Here is a 26808-nt window from a genome sequence, read left to right on the forward strand (position 1 = left end):
GACGTCAACCAAATCCCTGTACCCCTCTGACCTGTGTCAAGATCTCCGATCACATAAATACTGGCTCCTATGGGCACAGCTCCATACACAAAAGAGGAACTGGCGGGGATGCACAAATTCTGGTCATTAAGATAGATCCACCTGAAAATAAACAGAGGGACAAATGAAGGAGGTCGCAAGGACCATCGCAACATCTAGGCAGACTGAGCCGACAAAATCTGGGGGCCCCAACAGTAGGAGGCACGGCCCCCACACTCCACTTCCTGGGAACCACTCGTTCATTTCCTCCCCGTCACTGTGGATTCACTTGTGGATTTAGTTCTGACTGCACCAGAACGCTGCATATATTGAATCATAAAAAGTATGCACTTTTCAGTCTGCTTCTTTTGCTCAGCATGGTGTTTGAGACTGATCCCTGCTGTGGCTTGCATCAGTATTTCACCTCTCCTTATTTTAATTAGCATTCCATTACCCAGGTGTATCACAATTTGTTAACCATTCACCTACTCACGTGCACTTGGGTAGCCTCTGGTGTTTGGCTATTGAGAATTAAAGCTGTTTTGGACATTAGAGTGCAAAGATATTTTGTGGGCTTATGTTATGGAATTGCTTGGTTAACTGCTTGAAGGCATATTTCCTTTGATAAGAAAATGAGCACTGTTTTCCAAAGTACTGTGCCATTTTGCATGCCAATGAGCAGAGTATGAGAACTCCAGCTGCTTGTGACTACTGTCAGCTCTTGGTACTGTCAGTCTTTCATTTTAGCCATTTTAGTGGTGTGCTCTTCCCTGTAGACCAGTGATGCTGGGTATGTCTGCATGTGCTTACTGGGCATTTTATATGTCTACTTTCATGCCCAAAGATTTGCTCATATTTCAAATTGGGTTTTCTGTCTTCTTATTGAATTTTAAGATTTTTTCTGTTTCATGGATACAAGCCCTTTGTTAGATACGTGTATCACAAATATTTTCCTCAGCACATAGACTGTCTTTCCATTATTGTAAGGGAGAATTTTGAGGAACAGCAGTTTTTATTTTTGATGAATTCCTTTTCATCCTTTTTTTTTTTTTCTTTTTATAGTTCATGCTTTCTGTGTCCTGCTAGGAAATCTTTGCCTAGTTCAAGCTGGCAAAGATTTTTTAAAATTAAAATTTCTGGAAAACTTATTATTTCAGTTTTTACATTTAGGTCTTATGATACATTTCAAGTTAATTTCTGTGTATGGTATGAGATATGAGTCAAAGTCCTTTTTTCCCCCCCTCATACAGGTATCTAGTTTTTTCACCATCATTTGCTGAAAAGACGTTTCTTTCCCCCAGTAAACTGCCTTGGCATTTCTGCTGAAAATCAATTTAATAAGCACAAAAAGGATCCAGGGCTCCGTGAAGAAGTGGCTGATTCCACAGCTGAGACAGAAAATACACGATGAGCTGCCAGACAGGAAGGACTTAAAAAGGGACGGGGTGTGTCACAGGGACACAGGAGCCGACATGCAGCAGCTCCCAATGGCCACAGCTGGAACAATCTGAGTAACAAAATAAATAATGATAGTACTGGATGCGTAACTCATAGAATAAACAAATACCCAGGAGTCCGTGCTGATATAAATAAATGACTCAATACATTAAAAAAAAAAAAAAAAGACAACAAGGAGAAAGGACAAGTCTTCTCTACAGAACTCCAGTAGACATATGTAGGAGGAATGGGGGACAAAAAAATTGCCATTTAGCAAACAAAACACCGAAGTAGTAATGACAGGAAGGTTAGTCCACTGACGGTGCTAAACTCATGGTGAAAGTTTAAGGAGAAACAAGTTATCTCTTCCAAGACAGTCACTCATTACGAAGGGAGACGTGGTAACTTTACAGACGCCACCTCCACCAGGCCATCGGGATGAGCATCACCGTAAGGAGACGTACCAACAAGAGGCTCTCCCGACGCGGGGCGGGGAAGGGCACAGCTGCGCTCCAGGGATTCCTACCCCAAACGCGTAACCTCAGCCTCATTGCGAGAAGTCACGAGACAAACCCAGATTAAGAGACATCCTAGTAAAAACTGACCAATAACATTCGAGGATATCAAGGTCATGAAGACGAGGAAAGACTGAGGCACCGCCACAAATTAAAGGAGACTAATCAAACTCAACAACTGAAAGCAACGTGGGATCCTGGATCGGATCCTGGAGCAGAGGGCAAAAAGGTAGTGGACGAGCTGGTGAAGATTCGAATAACGCTGGTAGTTTACTTCATAATACTATGCCAACGTGAATATCCTGGTTTTGATATCTGTACTATGGTACGTAAGGTGTTAAAAATAGGAAAGGTGGGGAATGGTTTATGGGAACTCTTTTTTTAGTAGAATCAAAGATTTTTTTTTTTTAAGATTTTTTTGGGGGGGGGGTAGTTAGGTTTATTGGTTTATTTATTTTTTAATAGAGGCACTGGGGCTTGAACCCAGCACCTCGTGCATGCTAAGCACACACTCTACTAATTGAGCTATATTCTTATCCTCCACTGTGACTATTTCTGTAACTTTTCTACAAATATAAAATTATTCCAAAATAAAAGGTTTTTTTTTTTTCTTTAAACAAAAATAAAAACAAGCTAAACTCTGCTATGTAATAATGTTCACTTATGGTAATTTGACCAAACAATTTCCCTTCAATAGCTAAAGGCAGAGCCAGGTCATTGCAGACCTGGATCAGACTTTGGGAACGTAGCGAAACCCTTCAGAATGACCAGCGTCTAGGCCCACACTCACCACTGGAGCCCACAGGGGCACCGGACCTGTTCCCGAGTCCCTAGCATTACGCCTCCAAGTGTCCAAGAAGCCAGAGGCTAAGGTCTGCAGCATCGTGGTGTTAAATACAAACAGAAAATTACTTCACTAAGAACAAAACTTTTATTGCAATGAATACTCTTCTCAGACTGTTCTAAAGTAGTAGCTTCCATATTTTGAATTCCATGAAACACAGGAGCAGAATGATTTGTCCAAGATAATACAGCAAGGCTGCTATAAAGTGGCCATACTTCTGAGTACCTTCACCTAGAATTTGATTCCTTTAACATCTGGATGCTGACTGGTATCAAGCAGTTTGCTGGGACAGTTTGGCCCCTGCCTCCAAGATGCTTCTAATAAATAGGAAAGGGGGAAAATTAAGAGCTCTCACTGCAAAGTGAAAATGGGGACCTGAACAGGTCTTTGAAAGAAATAAGTTTGAAAAATATCCACAATATAATAACTGGCTTACTCGTATTTTATGCCTTCAGGGCTAAACATTAATAACTAAACCTTGACATTTAAATTCTTCCCAGGTCCTGAATCAAATAAAGCTGATGAGTATCCCCCTGCCTGGTCCACAGCTGAGCCACACCCAGGACAACCCCAGAGAGGAAGACAGCTCTTCTTCCAGAAAGTCCATCAACAAGCACACGTGCACTCACAAGGTCACTTCTGAATTAAGACGTATACAACTAGATTGTCTACTGAAAGAACACATCACAATGCAAGGACATTCCAGAATAATTTTGCAGAGTTGAGAATTCAACGTAATTCCTCCCTGGAATAATTCAACAAAACCAAATGTAGACGGTACCAAATTTGATCAAAGTATGGCAAATGATTCAGAGTTCCTGGGTTTCAGGAAAATAATTTGAGGTGATCTATTTTCTGTAGTGCTGAGACTTCAAAGTAAATAAATAAAATATGAGAATTAAAAGGATCATGTGTTTAGTGGCTGCTTATGAAATGGTACAAAAGGCTTGTAGTTTTTCACTCCTTTCTCTACCATTTATCCCTTGTTGACCTTGGACAATTTATCTAACCCAGTCTCTGGTCATTTGTAAGGTGGGGACACTATCACCAACCTCAGATGACTGTTGTGAAGATGAAGTGGAACAGCCAATGTAAAGTACTTTGCATAGTGTCTAGTGCATGGCAGCTGTCAATTAAGTAGTAGTAATTTTTGCAACGGGCAAGGCAGTATTATGCCTTTATTACACAGTTTTCAAACATGGGCTTATCAGGACTTGGAAGCTACAATGATGGGTCCTCTGGTAACTCAGAATTAAGAAAGCCCCCATCACAAAGGAAACTTTAAAATACACCATGGATCACAGGGGAGAGATAAATTAGGAGTTTGGGATTAACAGATACACATTACTACATATAAAGTAGATAAACAACAGGGACCTACTATATAGCATAGGGAACTACATTCAATTTCTTGTAATAACATAACAGAAAAGAATCTGAAAAAAAAATGTATGTGTAACTGAATCACTTTGCTATACAACTGAAACTAACATTGTAAATCAACTACACTTCAATACAAATAAAATAAAAAAAAATCCATACCTAAAAAATAAAAAAAATTTAAGCATGTAAAGCCACTGAATACAACTTTAGTAGTTCCATATAGTTTGGAAATTTCTGATTTTATAAATTTTATAATTTGTATTTAGTTAATTGTTAATATAATTTCTGATGTTAATCACAAATTATTTTTAAAATATTTGCATTTGGCTTTGTTACTGTTACTTTTTAAATTTATTTCTGATCATGATTTTTTGAAGTATTCCATAAACTTGTAATAAGATATACTCTCTCTTTGCAATGTTCAGTTTTCATTCTTTTTTAACTTGATTTAATTTTATTTTTTGACAGGGAGGTAATTAGGTTTATTTATTTATTTTTAGAGGAGGTATTGGGGATTGAACCCAGGACCTCGTGCATGCTAAGCATGCAATTTTTCAATATATAAAATCAATCTTATGTAAAAAAATACAGCATGGATCTTACTGGCAAGCTTCAGAGAGAGCAGAGTTGGAGGGGAAGACAGGCAAGGAGAGCCAGAGAGAAGCGCGTGGGAGAGGCCACAGAGGGAGAGGAGGGGAAGAGGGGTGGGAGCTTCAGGGAGGGTCTGGCCTCCTGGAGGAAGACGCTCTTAACAAGCTGAGCCTCCTGCAAGTCACAGGTATGAACTCTGGAAAAAAATACAAAAGACAACTGCCTGAGGACTCTGGAGACTGAGCAGAAGCAGGCAGATTTGGGTAAGAAGCTGAAAGTTGAACAAGCACCCCATGTGGAGTGAGTTTCCGGTTCTTTGGTAGCTCTGGCCCAAGGTAGCCTGGGGCTGGCAGCTCTGGGTAGCAAAACCCCTAGAGAAAACCCTGCCACTGCGTCAGGGGAGAGTGTCTTGGGGCAACAAGGACCACCAAGGTGTACAGGGGTCTCAGGAAGACAGGAGGTACAGAAGAGCCCCTAAAGTGATGCGCACCCCCTGCTGCCAGCCCGACTGACACTGGGTCCACGAATGTTTGTACCTGAGGCTCAGGAACTGAACTGAGGTCCGGGCTGCTGCCCGCCACGGGTGTGACAGTGCCGCAGGAGTCTAACCAGGTCCACTGCCCACCAAATGCTCGGAGAAGCCCTCCGAAGCAACAGAAGAGACTGCAGGGTCTCAACAATGTCCCATTCACAGCGCCCCGATGCAGTCCAGAATTATTCAACAAAAGGAGAGCCAGGAAAATGAGAACCCCTTCCCAAGGAAATACACAGTCCACAGATGCCAACTCTGAGATGACTCAGGTGCTGGGATTATCGACTAGGCAGGGACTTGAACGCAGCTACCATGACTGTGCTCACTCAGTAAGGGAAAGGAAAACAAGCTCATGAGGAAAAGACAGACTGCAGCAGAGAAAGTTTAAAAATCTAATATGCTACCTGAAGAAACTAGAAGAGGAAGGACAAAATAAACCCAAAGTAAGTAAAAGGAAGGAAATAATACAGACAAGAGAAACCAATGAAACAGAAAACACGGAGAAAATTAACATCAATACATAGCTGGTTTAGAGAAGATGGGTGGGTGCAGTGGCAGGCTCTGCCAATAGAGGGTGCCGGAGGACAGCAAGGCTGGGGAGCGGAAAGGCCTTCCCTGACGTCAGCGGCCTTTTTCTTCCTCCTACTGCTCTGCCACCTCCTGTGTGCAGTAGCCCCAGAGGTGCTCTGCTCAGCAAGGTCCTCTGCCATCCAGCAAGCAGCTTCCTGTGCACCACCTCCGGTGTCGGCACCCCAGGGCTCTGCCACATCGTGGGCCACAGCACACCCTCCTCCACTGAACTGAATCCCAGCCTTGCAGGGTGGGGAGGGCCATTCCCAGTTTGCTCCTTCCTAGGGTATTTTCTTCAGTCCTAAAGGCTGTAGCTGCACTTCCTTCATTGGCTATTTCTGCATTCATCAGTCCCCTCTCACCTGTCAGCAGCTAATCACTCTTACTAGTTAATAATTACGTATATTGAATTTTCCCTGTTCAGATTATTGATGTGGTTTCTGTCTCTTGACTGCACCAGGGTGGAAACAGATCGGCCAGGAGTGGGGTTCGTCTCCCAGCCTCTTGATCATGTCTTACAAAGGCATGTGTGGTACCTGCTACTTTCCAATCATCAGATCCAAACAGCATCATGTGGTCAAGGGGCAGACCAACCAGATGTTTCATGGGACATCAAGGAGATCAAAATCTCTGGCGACTAATAATATGTGGCAGACCGTGGAATTGACACAGTCCTGAGGCAAGACTGTGCAGGGCTACTGGTGGTCCCACCAGGCAAAAGGAATGGCTCCTGGTGTTCCCTGCAAACTGGTGTGAAGAAAAGCATCAGCCAGGCCAGCAGCAGCACACCAAGGCCAGGGATGGTGCTGCATAAAAATACTATCCCTGGGACTGATTCTGTGATCAGCCTAACTGCCTGATTAGGTTTAAGAAAATTCAGTTATTTTCCAAAATCCACCTGACTTTTCTACTTTTTCTAAGTGAATGAAGCAGGGGTGTGACAAGGTAGCACTCACTACTTCTGCATTTTCCAGTCTCTGATGGTGACACTGATGTCTGCACATTTCTCAGGGTGCAATGTTACTTCTGGTTTTCTACCTTGGCACGGAGGGAAAGTTCTGGTGGCCTCCACTCAACCCTTCCTACCATAATGGTCCCCAACCCACAGGTCAGAGAGCCATGTGGGGATTCAGAAATATACATTCAGCCATCAAAAGATGAAACTTGAATAGTTAACATGATTTACCTATAAAAATGAAAGGGGGAGGGTATCTAGGCTGAGCAAATGCACAAAGGCAGTAAAACCCAGGATGGTTATGAGAAGCAAGCTGGAGTACGGAACATGGGAAAGGGATAAACTGAAAATGGTGGAACATTTTTCTCAACCTCAGATCATGGAGGACCCCGAGTAGGAAGCTAAATACTATTATCTTTATTTGGAAAGCAATAGGGAAATACGAAGAATTTCTATCAGGATAAAATGACTGAAGTCAGAGTAATCTCTCAAAAGCACAAGTAGGCGAAAGTATTAGAGGAGATTGGTGAGAAGGCTAATGGCACTGCACGTATGGAAGAGTGAACGCACTGGAGTAGGGCCAGAGAAGTAAAAGGGTGAATGTGAAAAATGTGACGGGTTAAAAAAAATAAGACTTGGCATCTCATGAGGTGTGAAGCACAAGAGAATCAAAGATGACTTTTTTTTAAAAATACAGATCACTAAGAAGATGGTAAAAAAGCAAGGATAAAAGGAAGAGAAACAGACACAGTGTCCTCCGGGACATGAAGCTGTTAAATGATGATTTGGTGTAAGTAATGGCAATTTTCTTGCTTTCCTTCAAACAGTTTTGTTTTTAGTCAAAAACATAGAAAATAATAAGATATGGCATTTTTCCAGGAAAATTTTAACCTAAAAATAGGGAACAAAGACAGGAAAGACAAGAGATTGCTTAAAAACAATAAATGGTCTCCAATCTAATACAGTCGGCTCATCTGGCAACTGTTTCCAGAATATGCAAATATAACACATTTGGAAACATCTGCTCTTTAAAGAAATACACTATACACACACACACACACTTATGTGTGTGTGTGTGTATATATATATATATATATTTTTTTTTTCCCTTTTGCAGATATTTATGGGACAGCCTGTTGGTAGCTGAAAAGGTGGACCCTGGGGCCAGAATGCGTTAGTTCAGATCCCAGCTCTGCCGCTTGCTACTTGCGTGCCTTTGGGCACATTACTTAACATCTCTGTGTTCTGGTTTCCTCAAATGCAAAACAGGGATAAAAAGAGTACCAGTATCTCCAAGAGTTGTTTTGAAGATTAAATGAGTTAAGTGGGTTAATACACAGCACTTTGTGTTATATATATGTTTAGTGTCATCTAAACAAGAATCCTGTATTTTGACAACAGAAATTAAGCTTTCTTCAGCCTATTTATCAACTAACATTGGAGAGCTTAGAAATAGGGAAACTAAAAACCGGAGGAGAGAGGAGTTCCTTCCTGTGAGTTTTATTTGGAAGTGCTTCTAAATAGCAAGGAAAAAGCAATACTTTAATGTTTAACAATTAAGAACTGAAAGCAAGTCACACACTTAACTATGTAAAGCTTATCAACTATAAATATGATAGAAACATAAAGGTTCTAACAATTTATAGCATACTGAGGGCAGGCTGAAAACTTTACAGCCAGACTTAAGTCTTATACAGTCAAAATAGGGACAAAAAAAAATGGTAAAACAGAAAGCAACCACGACTACTCCAGCAAGTGAGTTACGGCTCTCTTGCTCACACTGCCCCAACAGTAATTCACTGACGATGAGAAAGACTTATATCAATATTTTATCAGAAACCAAACGTACTGACCACTGCTTGGTTAATGAAGTTGGGCAGGCCATCTCAAGTTCATTTGGACAGGAAATTAATGGACTACTTCATACTTTGTACAGTCAGCCCTCACAGTAATAATATATTAAGTAAGGGAAATTCCCACACCCTTACCAGAGCAAGCATTCTCAAAACTGTTCTCACACTTTGTCTGATAAAGTCGGCCCCCTGTAACTGAAGAAAAACAAAGGCTATGCAAATATCCTAAATTTAAAATACATGAAAAGCTAGGTACCATGTATATATAATTCTAAAATCTTGGTAACTGCTCATTGTTTGCCCTAATCTGAAATAATTTGAAATATGAATATATGTATGTGTAAGTATGACAGAAACATTTTGCTGTACACCAGAAATTGACACAACATTGTAAACTGACTATACATCAATAAAAAAAGGGGGAAAAAATTGCATGAAATGAAACATTATGTTATGGTGCCACCTCCTGGTAACACAGTTGAAATGTTATCACAAGATTAACGTCAGCATGACAGTCTCCCTGTAGGATGTGAACATATTACTGCAGTAAAAATATTGTTTAGTGGTTACAACAATAAAACGTGTGAGAGGAGGGAGAAGGAGGAGGCTGGAAGGACGCTGCTGACTCCACCCGACGGGAGGGCATCCTGGCAAATGTTTTAAGAACCTGACAGCACATTTTTTGAGCATCTGATATAGGCCAAGCACAATGCTAGAAGCTAGGCTGCAAAGCTGAGGAGCGTGTGGTTAACAACTGCAACCTGAGACAGAGGTGTTATGGAATCACAGACTGAGGAGCCCAACTCAGGCCTTCTCTGACTACTGACAATAATTAAGCAGCGTTTCGGAAGAGGCCAAGTTAACTGGGTAAACGTGGGACAGGAAATTTTAGGCAAAAAGAACAGTACAAAAGTGAGGAGCTGAGACAATCATAACACGTGTTGGAGGAAAAGTCACTCAGTGGGACTCAAGGGAAGCATCTAGGTTGAAGAGCAGCAGAAAGAGTAGCCACAGGCCATATCACAAAAGGCCATACATGCTAAGTTAAGGGGTTTAAACTTTCTCCTAAAAGCTAACAGAAGTGTCAAGGTCCGACCCAAATTTTAGAAACATTTTCTGATGGTTTTCCTATGAGTTACCAATACTTCTAAAGTCACTGAGTAAGTATCTAGTATGCATTAGACATATCTCCTAAACAGATAATTCATTGAAAGAATTTGAAAACAAAACTAAAGAAAGCTACAACATGGCTCTGAAAGCATAAAAAAAAAAGTTGCAGAGGCTATATGAAATCATTCAAAATTACCTTTTAAACTCATCGTGGTAGAATTCCGACTTGCAAGTTACCATCTCGCCACCCTGGATGTCCTCGCGACTTCTGACTCCCCCAAATACGTACAGTTCCATGGCGACTCCACAGGCTACTGCTCCAAATCTGAAAGGCCACAAAGAGAGAGCACACTCAGTACTGGACTCACCACCCAAGACCTGATTCCCTAATTCCTCTTACGCGTGTTGTAGCTCCGGGGCAGGTCAATGTTTCACAAATACGTGGGCCTTCCCTTTTCAGGAAATGGATTATTCGTTTCGTGTCATATAAACCAAATGCCAAGCCAAGTAATAAAAGATGAGTTCGAAAGGAGGGCAAAGCAAAAGCCAGGAGAAGGGGACTCTGCACAGTCCACATCGCGTTCTCCCACCTCCTCTCTTTTAGGGGACAGATAGCCGTCCACTGCTGGGTCCTCGGGTCGTAACACTCCACAGATTCAAACAGTTTTCCGTATGAGCCTCCACCCATGGCATAGATTTTCTTTTTCATAGCCGCATAGCAGCCAATCTGAAAGGAGAAAGCAACAGTGGGGAAGGAAACATTAATTATTAAAGTCGGATGAGTGAATACTAACTTGGCTAGAGAGCCTGGGGAGACGTCCGGAAAACGATCTGACTGCTAACAGCAAAACTATGGTTTCTTCTAATACGACAACACGGGGCTTTAAAACTGAGAAGGCCAAGGGAAGACTCCTAGAGTTAATCCTTTTCTGAGGAGTAACACTACCTAATACTATTCCACTAAGTGAGATAAGTAAATAATCCTAATTTTTAAAGGACCTTTCCAGTCTTTCCATTCTTTCACCACTATGTGAAGATTCCAAGATGCAGATTCCATGGAGCAAGATGTCACTCGATTCCTGCCCCGAGTAAGTCAGTTGAAAGGCACAGACAGTGAGCGATCATGTTATGAGTGAACGCCTAGGGCACTGGACAAAGCCCTGGCCTGACGATGGACTTCCTGCCGCCACCCAGAATATAAATACTGACCAAGCACTAAGCAGCTCACGTGAGCCATGTGTCTGCTCACTGTGCAAGGAGTACCTTCGGATTAACGTTTCTCCCCAGTCCTGCATGATGATTAAGAAAACAGGCTTGGGAGATCTGGCTCCTGGGCTAGCGCCATCACAAGGCACTTATCAGGTGTAGACCCTGGACACAGTGGTCCTGCCCAGAGCCCACTGCTGGGGTAACCTCTCACACACACAGCTTCCCATCTTGGTGCTAAGGCTGATGACAGTGAAGGCAAGCTACCAACAGAGACAGAACTCTAGGGTGTGAATTCTCTTAATACTGCCAATTGTACTAAAAGGCATATGTAGGAAATGAAGCAACAGTAACTTTAAAGCCCAATTTGTGACTCAGTTATCACAAGGTAATAGTTCTCACCTTTCTAACCATGGTCAAATCAGGTTGCTTTGTCCAGGTTTTAGAATAAATATCATAACATTCCATGGAAATCAGCTCTTTTTCACCATCTTCTCCTCCTAAAATGTATAGCATTCCATCTATCTCCACGATTCCAAAGTTGTGTCTTGCCTGAAAAGACATCAAAGATCTTAGACAAAACGCCAACTAATCAGACTGAAAACTGATATTCATACATTTAATAAAAATGACTTATATCACTATATCCCAGCATTCCAGCAAGGAGGTGCCAGGCTCAAAACCATCTCTCTTAAATATTTCTGAAGACTTCCCTAGTAGCTCACTCTCCATCACAATGGACAGAGAATCCCATCCAGGAATTTCCCAGAACTAGCAAATTACACGCATGGTGAATTCACTGGCAGAACCATCACTTTCTACTCAAAACAGCTCACAGCAAGAAAAAGAACTATTGCCTTCTGGTTCAATAAAATGATCTTTGTACAGCAATGGGCAGAAAGTGGTTCCAAGTGAAGGTGTGAAAGACAAGGAAGATTTGTGGCAAGAGGGCTGTTGTGGCCGGGAGAGGCTGGGGAGGACCCGGCGGGGGACTGTCTGGAGCGAGCAAGCCCGAGGTGTGGCACACTCATCCATGCATGGTACTTCCTTTGTGCCCAGCATGACTCTAGCATGGAAGAGAGAGTACCGGACAGACAGACAAAATCCCCTGCCATCTGAAAGGATGTACGAATGATTCAAACAGACCCTCCAGGGTATGAAGAGAAAGGAAGCAGGAGAGGAGAAAGTGGGGAGCCAGGGGCCGGGGGAGGCCTCACTGGGAAGGAGCTACCGGGACAAACACCAAAGGAAGGAAGGAAGGAAGCGGCATGCCACATGGCATCTGGCAAAGGTCCTGGCAAGGGTCTGGAAGCCAGCGCACTTCTAGAAGGGCTGAGAAACTGCAGGGAGGCCAGACTGAGCAGAGGGAAGGCACAGAGAGGAGCACCAGGAGGGTGGGCACTAGGTGGGGTGGGAGGGGGGTTGGCAGGGCTGCTACTTCTTTTGCAAAACAAACAAAAGGGCTAAAGGGAAAAAAAAGAAACACATCGAACAAATTTAAAAAGCAGTATTTTACCTCGTTCATCGGTGGCAATGCAGTCCATGTATTTGCATCCGGGTCATACTTTTCTCCTGAGCTCAGGGTCTGCTTGTTTTCATCCTGGCCCCCAAATACAAACAAAAAGCCTTCTGCAAAAATCAAAGGAGACACACAAGAAAGTTGAAACGTGTTTTTAACACCCATCTCCTGGGAAATATAAATGCCGTCATTGTAGAGACAGTATGTGGAGAAAGCTGCTCTGACAACAATGGACTTGAGATCTTTATCATATTTCACTCGATCCCTGGTGATGGAGCCAAATCTCTGAGTCACTGTGACCGTTTTCCTTCACCTGGGGTCTCTGAGCAGATTCCCACTACCCTGCAGCTTAAAAGGACCACTGACACCACCCACCTGGTCACCGAGCGACTCTGCGTTGTCTCAGCACATTTATTCTGCCCCCAGGCTCCATGAGTCTCGCACAGCATCTGAACCACAGCCCATATCTACACATCCAAGACCCCAGGAACACTCAGGTCCGGACACCAGTGTGCACATAATTTTTGAACTTCCTAACTTGGGTAATGGTAGTTTAGGTTATTCTACCAACACTTCAAGACTACTTTGTTTTAAAAATGTTTTACCTAGTTAGATAGAACATTTTTTAAATAAAATAGTCTTCTTAAAGGAGAAGAAGCCAACAAGACAATACGGTGAAACTAAAGGGGAACGTGGGCCCTAGAGAGGTTACCATGCATGGAAACCATTTAGCTCTGAGGGCATGTAGCCATCTGGGAAAAACTCAGTTTTTCTTTTAATGGCTTTTAGGGATGAAAAAAGACAGAAATCTAAATCCCAGGCCCACAGAGAGTGTGGCTTCTGGCAGGAGAGGCTCTCCAAGTTCTAATCCTCAGGATGAAGACCAACTAGAACTGGAAGCCAGATTTAAATCTCCTTGCTCGTCTAGGAAATCTCAACATTTGAATTTGATATTCAGTAATTACAAATTAGTAGCATTTTCAGGCAACTGGCAGAAACAAATGCAAAACTTCCATGGAAGAAAGCACCTTTATCTGAGTTTTAGAGTCTAACATTCTAAGATTTTAAAACATCAAATTATTCCCATAAATAAGTTTTAATAAAATGATCAGCACCTGGACAAAGATACTCAGTTAGACAAAGGAACTAGACTCTGCGAAGAACCAGCAGAAGTGGAAAATAGTAAGTAGTCTTGCAAAGGTTTCAAATGTCAAATAGGAGAATAATCAGAAAGATGATAAAACAACAATGCTTACTATGTTTAAAAAATAAAGGACAAATTGAAGATAACTCTATAGCATGGACTACAGCAGTGAAACAGCAGATTTGAAAAAAAAAATTTAAAGATAATTTCTAGAAATAATAAAAGATGGAAGTAGATAAAATTCAATGGATAGATTTAATGGTGGACTCGTCACAGTTAAAGAAAAAATTCATTAAACGGAAAATACATCAAAAGAAATCACAAAGAAGGCAACAAGGAGAGGCAAAAGATGAAAAACAAAACAAAAAAGGTAGCAGGCAGAGGATGGAGTAAAAAGGTCTAGTCATGTTTAATCTGACTTCCAAAGGCAGAGGGAGAGAGAACAGAGCAAGGACAACATGTGAAGACACACGAGTAAGAAATCAGATTTGCTGAAAAGGCCAAACCATAGAGTCAAGATGCCCAACAATCCACAAATATGGTAAAATCTCAAATAAAATATTCACTTAAGCACACCAGAGTGAAATGGCAGAAAAATAAAGACAAAAAGAAAATCTTAAATACAGCTCAGAGAAGACAGAGCTTGAGACTGACAACGGACTCAACAATGAAGGACAGAAGTCAGTGGAAAAACATCTTCAGTGTGCTAAACAGTAGTGGATGCCAACCAGGGGGAGGGCACAGCTCAGTGGCAGAGTGCGTGCTTCGCATGCATGAGGTCCTGGGTTCAAGCCCTAGTACCTCCATATACAAACAAACCAACCTAATTATTCCCCACCCCCCAGAAACCCAAACAAAAACCAAAATGAAACAAATAAAAAATAGTGGATGCCAACCAAAAATTCTATACCCAACAAAAATCAGGATGAAGGCAAAATAATGACATTTTTAGACAAACAAATGGAAGAATTTGCTACCAGTAGACCCACATTAAAGAAAATTCAAAAGGATGAACTGTAGAGAGAAGGAAAATGATCCTAGATGGAAAGTCTAAGGAGTAAGAGGGAAAAACAAAGAAAGTGGTAAATATGTGAATAAATCTAAACGAATACTATCTACAGATACATGTGTAAGACAGATAAACAGAACATATGTATATATGTAAATATTTACTTGTAAATAGTCATGTATTTCAATACCGTGAAACTGTGGAACATGAAAAATGGAGTATAAATGTACTGATTAACTTTAGACTTTGCTAACTTAACAATACACGCTGTGGATTCTAAGATAACTTCCAAGGAAATACAGACACAGAATTTAACTTTTAACCTGGTGGAGAGGGGAAAAACTGAGTGACAATGAAAGTCAAACTTTTTTTTTTTTTTAAAGGCCAGAAAAGAGAAGTGTGGAACAGGCCGGACAAATAGAATTATGCCATCATTTCACGACTTTGGTCAACACAACTGGACACAATTCATTCCCTCATTGTATCAAGTATCTGAAACACCAACCCCTCTAGGAAATCTGACAATTAGTGATACAGGAACTTTTGTGGTGGGTGTGCATGAAAATTGTGCACATGTGTACACAGTATGGGAGGAAAATTTAAGGATGCTAAATCTGGGAAGACAGAACAGGGAAATCAGACCCACATCCTGTTGGCTACACAACTCCATCCAGCTGATTATTGCAGATAAATACTACACTTACTGTAGAACTCATAAATTGATTCTATTTCTATTCTATAGCTTTAGACATTTGTAAAATATGGTATGGTGTGGTACAGCTTAAACATTTTAAGGTAATGTTAGTGGGCAAGCAGAGACCATAAAAGAAGGGTTTCAGGAGGACTGCTGACAATAATTTGAATTAAAGAAAATGGTACTAGTGGGGTGAACCCTTAAAAGGCAGATTCAAGGTGAAGAGAGAGGTGGACAGGACAAGCTCTCCCACCACCTCCTGGGGTGAGAGCTTTGAATAATGTGAAGCTGTTTCTGAACTTGCAAAGTTCAAGTGAAACACACTCCCATAGTAAAATAACTTAAGCCGTAACCAATATACGTAATGCTTTCTGAAGTTTCATATGAAATGCCTGTTGTTACGTGACACTTTTATTTTGAATACAGTTACAAGTTGTAATTCCAAGTTGCAAGATGGGGGACTATCATGGTGCAAAGAAACTCTGTGTGTCAGGTGTGATTACACAGCTAATGGGGTGGTAACAGTCACTGAGTTTTGCTCTTCTGCCATTTAAGTCATCAAATAAAGTGCTTCTCTACTAATATCTTAAAACTAGCTATGTATTTAAGACTCGGGAGCAAGAAAGACTGACAGCAGACACTTTTCTTACCATAGTCTTAAAAGCTAGAGCTCCCCTGAAACTGTCATCACAGAGAGATAATAAAATTGTATCTTTAAAAGGTTTTGAGTCATTCTGCACAACCCTGCAATTCCATATTCCTCGCTCTTGTGTTTAAGTGAAGTTGACCACAGCACGGTACCTGCAGAGAGAACTCCATGGTTGATTCTCGGCATGCTTAAAGGCGCCAGCTCAATCCAAAGCTGCCGATTTGGGTCGTAGAGTGGGCACATGCATCGCATCGCTGCTGTGGGTTTCCGTGAACTAAGGAAATAATTGATTGGCGGTTAATGTGTCTCATGTAGTTCTGCTTATAATAACTACGACTAGTTTTACTGCTCTGAACAATGTTTCAAACGTTAAAAAAAATCTACTGCTATTATGTGTTAGATATTGAAAAATATGTATGAATTCTTGTTTATGTGGGAATCCCTCTTTCGTTATACCACTAGTCAAACAGCTCACAACCACACTTACACTCTCTCTTCTCCACCGACGGTCACGATGCATTCTGAGTACCCCCGGGGCTTGAAGTTGGCCAGCATGGCCTCACCCTGCTGCGGCTGGCTCAGGGGTATGTTGCTGCACTCCTTGACGATCTCTCGGACTAACGGTTCATTCAGCATCTGTTCCCGTAAATAGCTGGAGTCTAACCCTGAAACCCACAGCGCTGACATAACATCCTTCATGTGGACCTGCAGAGGAGGGCAGAGCATGGGGTGCACACAAGGGAAAGGCGACACGGTTTTTAGAACATACGTTTTCCGACTTGTGGGAAAGTAAAATTGCTGACACTGACAGTCAGCTTCGCAACTGCAGGTGTAAGTGGCCATACTGCCTGGATGTGCTTAGTGGCCCCTTTCCTTCTACTTCCCATGGCTTTGATAAACAAAAGTTTAATTTAAAAAATCATCACTTCACATTTATATCTGATATATCACTGCATAGTTTCAAGCAGCTTTCTTCACGCCCAAAACGGTTCCCACAGCAAAGCGAAACTTAGAAGAACTCTGCTATGAGCTGCTGTATTTCACATACTTGGATGTGCTGTGAGTTAAATCACATTTAAAAATAAGCATTATATACAGCAACATTGTGACAGAATATGGTAGATTTGATAATGAAAATGTATCAACATTAATGTTACAGGAAATTATCTGAAAAAGCACCCCCACAAATCCTGATAATCATCATCATCATCATCATTCCTCCAGTAAATACTGTTATAAATTATCTAACATGTATAATATGAATTATATACTTTTCAAGCTTAATCATTAAACTCGACCCAACAGACTACAGCATCCTACATACATAAGGTGACTAGTCTGTCTTGGTTTTGAAATCGTCATTTAAGATAAACTCTTCTACACCCTGAGTAATAAAGGCCAACAGTCCTTACGGCATCAAGTTCAGATTAACCAAAACATGAAGTGCCTCTTGTCTCCCTCCCAGCCACTTCATCGCACACGTCCTCACCACTTTAAGGCAAGAAAAGGGTTAGAGAGAAGTTACTCTGGTGGTCGCAGCAAGATGGAAACCCTGCCTCCCTCCCTAATTTACCATCAGTGTGGAAGACAGAACGCTAACTGTACCAACTGTGCTGAGATCACAAACGTGGTTTCTAAATGCACGTGCTCATGGGCTTGCAGAATTTAGAAACTACAAGATAATCATCAAAATATAAGTCAAGAGTTATTAAGAACAATTAAAAATGTAATTATGCATTCTGAAAGCCACTCTGAAACCTAATACATTTCTTTATTTTGAATACAGTAACTGAAGCCAGTCTCTAATTTATAAATAGTGGATGTAAAGCCTTGTGAGTCTGCTCCCTCCAACAATGTATTATCAGTTTGGATCTCAAGCCTGATAATCTCTAAGACTCTTCCTTCCCAGGCTGTCACTCCTAGAACCTTCCTAATGGAACTGCATTGCCATGAAAACTCCAGAATACTATCCGCTTTCTCCTCGACTGGTGTCAATCACTCCAGGGAAAGCCTATGGCCCTCGCCCCTCACCCCTCTGCCAGGACACCACGCACCCTTTCCTCACCCCACTGCCTGCATCAGAGACCCTATAGGGGTTAGCCCGACACTGTAGTGCGAAGTATGCTCAAAGCTAGGGTGAGGAGTACATGGTGCATTGCTATACTCTCCAGCTTAAGCCTGAAATACATTTTCCCATTAAAAACAACATTCAGAGGACATTATGTTACTTATAAGTATGAACACTTTCATTGATGTATTATGGGTTACATGGACTTTGGCAGACTGGTCTGGAAAACCAACTGCTTTAGTGATCCAACGGGAAGATGCTTTACAGGTTATCTTTCAGATCACAACTTTCAGTCTTTCAAGTTGAAAGAGAATGAAAAAATACCTTGAGTTTGGATTAAAAATAAACAAATAAATGAATGAGCAAGTGAAAAGGCAAAGTCGGATCCCGCTATGAAGTGCAAGTACCTTTCTTATTTCTGTGTCATGTGCTATCCATCGAATGACTGCTTCAAACACGTATCTTTCATTGCCAACGTTTAACTTCTCAAGAGAAATCACTTCTTTAAGCTTCTGAGGACTCAGTTCTAGGAATTCTTCTGTGCTGCTGACGTCCCGGAAATGAGTCTCCAGGTACTCGGTGGCCAGGTAGTGGACGTGGTGCAGGCAGTAATGAAGTGCAAAGTCTCGGATCCCGATGCAGTTCTCGGCAGCAATGCAGCCTTCTAAAAACTCACAGCACAGGGTCTTCAGATCTGTCAGCAGCAGCAGGTCTGCGGCCTGCACAACATCTTGGATGGTATCTTCATTTAGCCGGATCTGTAAGGATAATCAGAGATATTTTATATTGGAATGTATGTATTTAGAACCCAAACCACTAATCTATTAGGCTGAACCACATGAAAGCTCCATTTCTGTAGGTCAAAGATGACTGGAAATTGACAATTTCGTATAGTTCAACACAGTACTTTGTTTTCAAGAAGAGTTGGAGGGCACCAATGAGCCTTCAGATAACACAGGCAGGTTAACTGGCTGGTTAACTTTCCCCAGCTCCTTCCTCGCTTTACTGATGTTAACCACCAATGACCCCTCCAAGGGGAACTGTCCATGGTGCTCACTTCTATACTTAGGAGGAAAAACCTCCAATGACTGAAATGCTTAGGAAGTGGCAAGTTCTGCATTTTATGCTAAACTGAAGGCAATTTCTTTAAATCCTAGCACCCGAACTGATGAAAATCTTGCCTCCAATTATACTAGGTACACTCTTTTGCCAATGGTATGCCAAAGACTGTATACGGCCCCTTCAAGACAGGGAGAGGGAGATCCACACTGTCTAGAGCCTCATTCTGAACACCAAACATCGTACTTGGTGCAACAGGCACAGTCTGGTCTCAAAGCTACTTTCTGGAGTAAATTCCTAATATGAATTTTTAAAAAAAATCATCGTGAACATTTACTCGTCCTTAATTTTCTTCAGTTTTCTGACTGATGCTTCTTCTTCCATCCATGTCAGTTTTTCCATGCACTAGTGGAGCACCATAAAGAAACAGGCCCCTAAAATACCGCCACAATCACAAGTGGTCCAGATTCTCCCAAAGAATGGGTACTTCTTTAGGAAATGTGAAGGAGAGATTTCGTGGAGGAGTGCAGCAAGAAACATTTTACCACAATTTACACAATGTGTACATAGATTAAAGAAAAAAAGTGTAACTGTCCCTTGGAAACTGAGCAATAAAACTGGAGAGAAGTTTGTCGAGTAAGCCACAAATTAGGAGAAATTTCCCATTTACGTGACATACTAAATTTAGCCAGAATACAGCAGATAGCTATAGACTATTTAAATATAGGCATGTGTGGAAAACAAAAAAGCAGCACTAAATCTAAACTGCCAATTCAGGAGTTTGTTAAGACTTACATTGCAACTGGGGTTTTTAAACCATAACTAATTTAAATTGGGAACAAAACCTAGACGTCAATTTGTAAATAAGTTTTCAAGTTTCAAATGCAAGCTGGAACATGAATCTGCTCTTACTGGCTTATAACCTGTTATAACTGCCACTGAACTGATTTTACAAGTTAGATAGGAGTTTGGTCCTAAGCTTGGTTCTATGATGCTACAGAGCATCTCCAGCACTTTAAGAGCTGTCCCCAAATGGATTTAAGTTAATTTATTTTTAACACTCATACACATGTGCATAACTTTACTTCCACACACTCACCACCTAGGGTTCAGAGAAAAGAGAGAGCAGTAACATTATGAAATGAAATAAAAAACTTCAAAAGGGACGAGGGATGACAATCACTGACTCTGGACAGAATGAATGTATTTAGAGAAAGTTATGCAGTACACTCAGAATATTTAGAAAACATCTAGGAGACAGAGCCTTTACAGAAAGGAAAATTAAAACCAGAATGAAGAAGAAGGAATTAAGGAGAGAGCAAGACACCAGCCCTCAAAAGGAGCAGAGATAAAACTCCCTCTCATATAACCAGGCATAAGGCACACTGACTTCCTCCTGACTCACACCTAACATTAGTCTTCAGAGGCCTCGTACTATACTTAAAATCACATCAATAGGGTAGTAGGGGTAGGAGGAGGGCAAAGAAAAGGAAAGGATCACTGGTCACTAATCACTTTCCTCCTTAGGTTTCACGAAATCCCCAGAAATCTAAGTGGGTCCAGGGAGTACAGGGAAATGAGAAAGAAGGAATGCAGGTGGGACAGGGATGCTGGTCCTCCTGAGGCAACAGGACCAAGGCATCATGAACACAGTGCAGGTGCCTGTCACCTGTGTGAGTCTGGAAGTCTTTATTTCCACAAAGTCACCCCCACTGCCCAGGGAGGCTCCTATTTCCACACTACAGACACAGAACGAGTCCCCCAACAGTTGTGGGTACAAAGCAAGACTGGAATTAAGATTTAAAAACAAAAAGACAGCGTGTCTCAGACTGGAAGGTGGAGCTCAGAATGGCAGAAACCAAAACTGGGATTTGGGTAAGACCTTACTTCGTCTGCTTTTCTTTGGAGAGCAGAGCCCAGGAAGAACAGCCTCGGGTGCCGGGTCCGGCAGGAGGCCCTCGTCAAGCACACAGCGACAGAAGATGAAGATGACAGTGTGGCTTGGTCACAGAATGGATGAAGGAGACCCTCACCCTAGCTTGAAAAGCCTCTACTTAGTCCTCCTTCCTCGGTGTCTCATCATACCTGCCCACTGAAGATGTAATCCAGGATCTCTCTCATAACCATTACCGATATCCCTTCAAGTTCAATCTTATAGGTTGATCCATCATCTTTTGGAGGGTTATAGTTTAACTTTGTCCTAAGAAAGGGAAAAAAATGTAAAATTTCTATGAAAGAACAGAAATAGCTAAAATATTTACGTACTAAATACTCTATAAAGTATATAATTATCAGTATATGAATCCCACCTAGAAAATTTAGTTTGTTAATGTTAGATCAGCATATTTTTTATGACTTTCAACTACAAAGCATTTGTTCCAGGATTCAGAGTGCTACTTCTTAAAAAACAAAATGTAACGGACAACCAAAGCACGACGGTCCATGTGAGCAAGGATCTTCACTTCACCTCGGGAACCCCAGGCCCTTTAGGCTTATTTTTCCTATGTATTTAATTATCTACTCATTTTCCTTAATGTGACAAGGACCCCACAAACCTACCACCCAAAACAAAAGCCAGGACCCTGACAATGACCTGCTTCTAACCAAATCGTTGTTTCCCACTAAGCCATTCCTCTCTTGCCCCACTCGAAGTAACTATTATCCTAAATCCTACGTTCAGTTTTCCCTTGCTTTTTTATTTTTGCATCCATGAAATATATATAATCTAAAACACATGTAGCTTTGTTGATAGCAAATGTATATACACAATTTAAAGTCGTTTCTAGTTTTATAAAAGTATTTCCTGTTCTCTGTAATCTTTTGGGGCCAACTTTTTTCATTTCATATTATATTGCTAAGAGTCATTCATATGGCTGCATATTTGCATGGGTTCTTATGTTCTTTCTGCCATATAATATGCTACTGTCCTGCTGATGGACACTAGACTGTGGCCCCAGGTTTCTAGCACTGTGAACAGCACTGCTCTGACTGTTCTTGTATATGCCTCCTTTTATAATATGCAAAAGAATTTCTCTTGGGTGTATCCCTGGAAATTAAGCTAATTTCTTCTCCACAGTATGAGACGACACTCAATTATTCTCCAAAGTCATTGGAGCAGTTTTCAGCCTCATCTGGTATGTGGAGGGAATCTGCGGACCCACAGACTCCACAGCACTTGACCGACTCTGTCACGCTTCCTAAATTCTGCCAATCCAGTGAGTAAAACGTGGTCTCCAGCTGTGGTTGTGATCTGCATTCCCCTCCTTACCCAGGGGCTGAACATCTCCCAAGTCTGTGGTCACATGTGTTTCCTCTTCTGTGAAACACACTTCAGTTCAAGTCTCATTTTTAATTGAGTTAACTGCCCTCCTTATCCTGAACTGTAGGTGTTCTTTATTATATTCTTGATGTTAATCCTTTGGCAAACTTGATGCTTTTTTTTTTAAGGTGATGAACAATTTGAAAAATAATTTTTCAGTCCATGCTTTTTGTGTGTTGTTTAAGAACGAGTGCTTTTCCCAAGGTCTAAGATACTCCTAATTTAGCAGTGAGGGCAACTAAGGTACAACCAGGGCTGCACTCAAGGTCCTGTAAGGCTCGAAGCTGATGGGACAAAGAAGCCATGGTGGGAGGGGTGCATGAGCTAAGCGAGAAGAGATTAACAGAGTTAGGGATTCCCAGGTCCCTGTTCCATGTAGACATGCGACTCCCCAGCCAGGCTAGTCAGGCTCCCCACGGAAGCTCCAGCGGAAGACAGGTGACAAAACTCTGGAGCATGTAAGACGGAGGAAGCGGGGTCTCTGGACAGGGGATCAGCAGGCACATCCGAACGCAGGTGCACTGCACCAAAAACAGAGAGAGTTAAGAGAGTGTTTGCACTAAATGCTGAGAGCAACAGCCTTTTTTTCCCCAATTTTGCTCCTAAAATACTGAAAGCCAGACCTCACCCTCCAGGCAAGAAACTGGATGACTTTTCTGGAGTCATCTGATCAGCCCCAAAGGAAAGATCTAAAAGCACAGATCTGCCTCAGGAAAATGACCCAGCCTGACCACGCAACCGTGAAACCTACTGTCAATAAGCCCAACCTCTGGGCTCTGAACTTCCTGTACATTTTGGAGAGCACTTGTGAACTGTCCTCATGTCACACCACACACAGAAAAGGTAATATGACTCTGGGGTAAACAGATGAGGCCGTGTGCGGCCCAGGGGTGGACAGGGGCCCCGGTCTCCCCGATGCTGTCCAGTCACTCTGAGGGCTGTCACCACTGTTATCTTCACATGCTGCAGCATCTTTTTTTGGCACATGGGTTAAGGAACTCTGCTTTAGAGCCCCACTGTTAAAACTGAGCAAACAGGACTCAACAGATATGTGACAAAGAAGAAAGACAAACCAAAATCAACAGGAAATAAGTCAAGTTGGAGGAATTACAGATTATGCAAGATGAAAAGTCAAGGGGGGGAAAAAAAAGAACATCTTTCATTAATATTCCCAAAAAGAAAAGAGAGGATGCTGTGCTCATGAAACAAGAATAGGATGCTCTAAAAGGGAACATTCAGAGAACAACAATAACAAGATTTTAAAGACTACAAAAAAATTGTAGGTATCTCCCAGAAAAGAAAGCAAAAAAGACAAAGGTATAAAATAGGTGAGACAAGTTAAAAAAAAACTGGAAGATCAGTCTGTAAGGTTAACATCTGAAAAATAGGAATGCCCACGCAAAAAAGAATATATTATCATGTGCTCATAACAATGGATAAAAATACCCCTTTCCAAGGAATATCATCATAATACTTCAGAATACCAGAAAGAGAAAACTTCTTACAAGCTTCCAGAAAGAAAAACAGGTTACAGAGAAAGGAATGGGATTAATGACTTCATACCTCTAAATGGAACTTAAATATCCATGTGGAAATGACTCCAAAATTCTGAAGACAAATTATTTCCAACCTAGATTTTTATAACTAGCTAAACTACCAATCAAATATCAGGACAGAATATATATTTTCACCCATACAAAGTCTCAGAATAATTTATCTCCCATGCAACCTTTCTCACAATGCTACTGGAAAAAGTGCTCCAATAAACATCAAGAAAGAGAAAGATTCTGGACTGAAAATGACGTGATCCAACACAGGACAGCAGCAAAGGGACCGGTGAAGGATGGTCCTAGGATAACAGCTATGTGCCAGTAGAAGACAGCTGGTCCATTCTGGTGCAGTGGGAGGCCTTGGTAGACCTTTAAGAACCTGAAACTGATAGAATACATAACGCACCTGAAGGTATAAAGATGATACTTAGAGAACCAAGCTTCGCCCTTGAATTCCGTATCTGCCATTCCTGACTCTATAGTTTCTACTGAACTAATAGTTTTACTCAAAAGGCAGCTCTTTTCTGCTTGCCACACCCTAGGTTTATCAGTAAATGTCAGTCAATTCTCAGTCAAGAGAGAAAAATAGTCTAAGTGGCAAGAATAATACCTAAATCATTAATATTTGGCTCTGAAATGTACCAGATGCAGACGTGTCTTCCAGGGATGCTTCACTAGGGACTTCATGACTCTTTGTATGTCTTAGTTCCTGTGCTGGTTGTTGACATATTGCCTCTCAGCTCCAAATCCACCCTTTTTGAATGCTCTGTGAAAATGCATCTGGGCCTTTGGGATAGTTTTCTTTCATTAACTGATGTGATGTGAGCTTTTCAGTCAAGGGTGCTGGGGAAACACTCCAGGAGGAGAGAGTTTTGCTCCCGGGCTCTGGTACCGCAGCTGGGTGGCTCTGGCAATATAGGCAGCCAGCAGCGCCCTGAGGCTTTCCCTGGAACTCCCAGAGGCAACTCTGCAGGAAACTTGTTTCTGGTGAGACACGTCCCTGTGAACACTCTTCCCAGGCCCTGGAGAGGACAGATTTCTAGCAAGTTCCAGAGGGCTGATTTCAAGCAAATTCCACCAATATGGCTTCTCGGCCATGCAGTGAGCCATGGCTGCGTCCTGTCCAACAAAGTCTGGGTCTCAGCCCTGGGGGTGGTGGCTGCTCCTCATATCAGCTATCCCTTTAATTTTGAGTTTTCTTTACTTTTCAGTAGCCAATCCCTCATTACTCCAATCTCCTGTTGTAGTTAAACATTCTTTACGTTAAAACTTTCCTTTTCTAATTACTACGTGGTTTCTTTCTCCTGCCTAGACAAGACTGAAGAGTCTTTAACCAATTCAAAGGCAGTAGCCCCAAAATGTGTTCAGAAAGAAGGGCATCACCAAGCATTAGAGCTGTTCAGACAGGAGCTGGCTGTGCCTGCCTATGGGCTGTGGACAGTGGTGGGAGGAGGGGACTGGGCTGACGGAAGGGGTGACAAGGACACCATTCACCGTGTCCCTTTTTATTTTTCAACCATGTGACTGGATTTTTAAAAAGACAACTATACAGTCATATAGACAACTGTACAGTCCCTGGTATCCATGAGGGATTGATTTCAGGACCTATACGGATACCAAAATCTGCAGATGCTCAAGTCCTATGGTCTGCTGCTGTATTCACATCTGTAGATTCAAACAACCACAGGGGGTGTACAGCTGACCCTTGGACAACACGGGTTTGAACTGTACGGGTCCACTTATACGTGGGTTTTTTTTCAATTCATCTGTGTATAAGTAAACCTGTGCAATGTTGAAAAAAAATCCACATGTGTGTGGGCCTGCACAGTTCAAACCCATGTTGTTCAAGGGTCAACAGTCCTGCAGTATGTTTTCACAATGAAAAAGACCCCTTTCAAAGGGTACAGTTTTCTTTCGGCAGATGGCAGAGTATAGACAATGGCTAAGAAGACAGAAAAAAAAGACTCCTCTAAATATGACCATGGAGGATTTCAGGCTTCTATAAAATCTGGTCCTTTTCAAAGCCCTGAAAAAATGAATCATTGTACAACTGAAGTCTCTAAACATTTGAGGGTTAAATTACAAAACTTTATTTTAATTATGGTTTAATTTCAGATCCTTAGACCTGTCCCCAAAACTTCCCATATCCTGCCCCACTTTTGATCTCTTCCTAATATCATCTGTGATATCCAGTTCCTACCAGTTTAAGACTACTTCAAATGCCAGTTCCACAAAAAGTTTCCCGTATCACTCCATCCTGCCACAGGCTGCACCTCCACCCTCACTTCCCTGCAGGTAAAAACAACTGTAAATTTCCCCAGCACTTGCTACCAGAGGGTCATCAAGCACTTGCTACTACAGTATCTGTGGAAAAATCCCATCTCCTCTCTCCTGTACTAAACTCCAAGTTCCTTGGGGTCAGAGTCCTCTTTATCATTGTAACCCTACAACCTAGCCTGGCAGCTTACCAAGAAGAGATGTTCAGTAATTATTTGTAAAGTAAGTTTTGAGTTGACAGCAGTCTTTGTATATTTCAAGTGCTGTCACATGAGATTTTCCTGCATGATCTCAGGGACAGTGAAGCAGGACCAGAATCAATAAGGAAGGATTTTCTACTAGTTTCATCGGTCTGGTGCTGAGAGGACTGAAGCATAGAGCCTCTTAAACTTTAACATTCATATGAGTCATCTGGGGATCTTCTCAAATGCAGGTCCTGATTCAGAAGGTCCACGGTGGGGCCTGAATTTCTACATTTGTAACAAGCGCTCAGGCGACCCAGGTAC

At 41.8% G+C, this 26808-nt stretch overlaps 1 protein-coding gene across 2 annotated transcripts in view; it reads right to left on the bottom strand.

Annotated features, from left to right (window-relative positions):
* GAN (gigaxonin) overlaps positions 1-26808 on the bottom strand; it is a 58829-nt gene that overhangs the window by 12894 nt on the left and 19127 nt on the right. For both annotated transcript variants that reach the window (XM_010967564.3, XM_045505383.2), the window contains exons 2-10: positions 21242-21356; positions 18505-18855; positions 16517-16734; positions 16182-16303; positions 12531-12643; positions 11417-11566; positions 10399-10535; positions 10005-10133; positions 32-141 (exon numbers count right to left, since the gene is read on the bottom strand). In XM_010967564.3, coding sequence (XP_010965866.1) covers positions 32-141; positions 10005-10133; positions 10399-10535; positions 11417-11566; positions 12531-12643; positions 16182-16303; positions 16517-16734; positions 18505-18855; positions 21242-21356 — 1445 coding nt within the window. The remainder of the gene's footprint in view (positions 1-31; positions 142-10004; positions 10134-10398; positions 10536-11416; positions 11567-12530; positions 12644-16181; positions 16304-16516; positions 16735-18504; positions 18856-21241; positions 21357-26808) is intronic.

Source organism: Camelus bactrianus, chromosome 9 (assembly GCF_048773025.1).
Source record: "Camelus bactrianus isolate YW-2024 breed Bactrian camel chromosome 9, ASM4877302v1, whole genome shotgun sequence".
NCBI lineage: Eukaryota > Metazoa > Chordata > Mammalia > Artiodactyla > Camelidae > Camelus > Camelus bactrianus.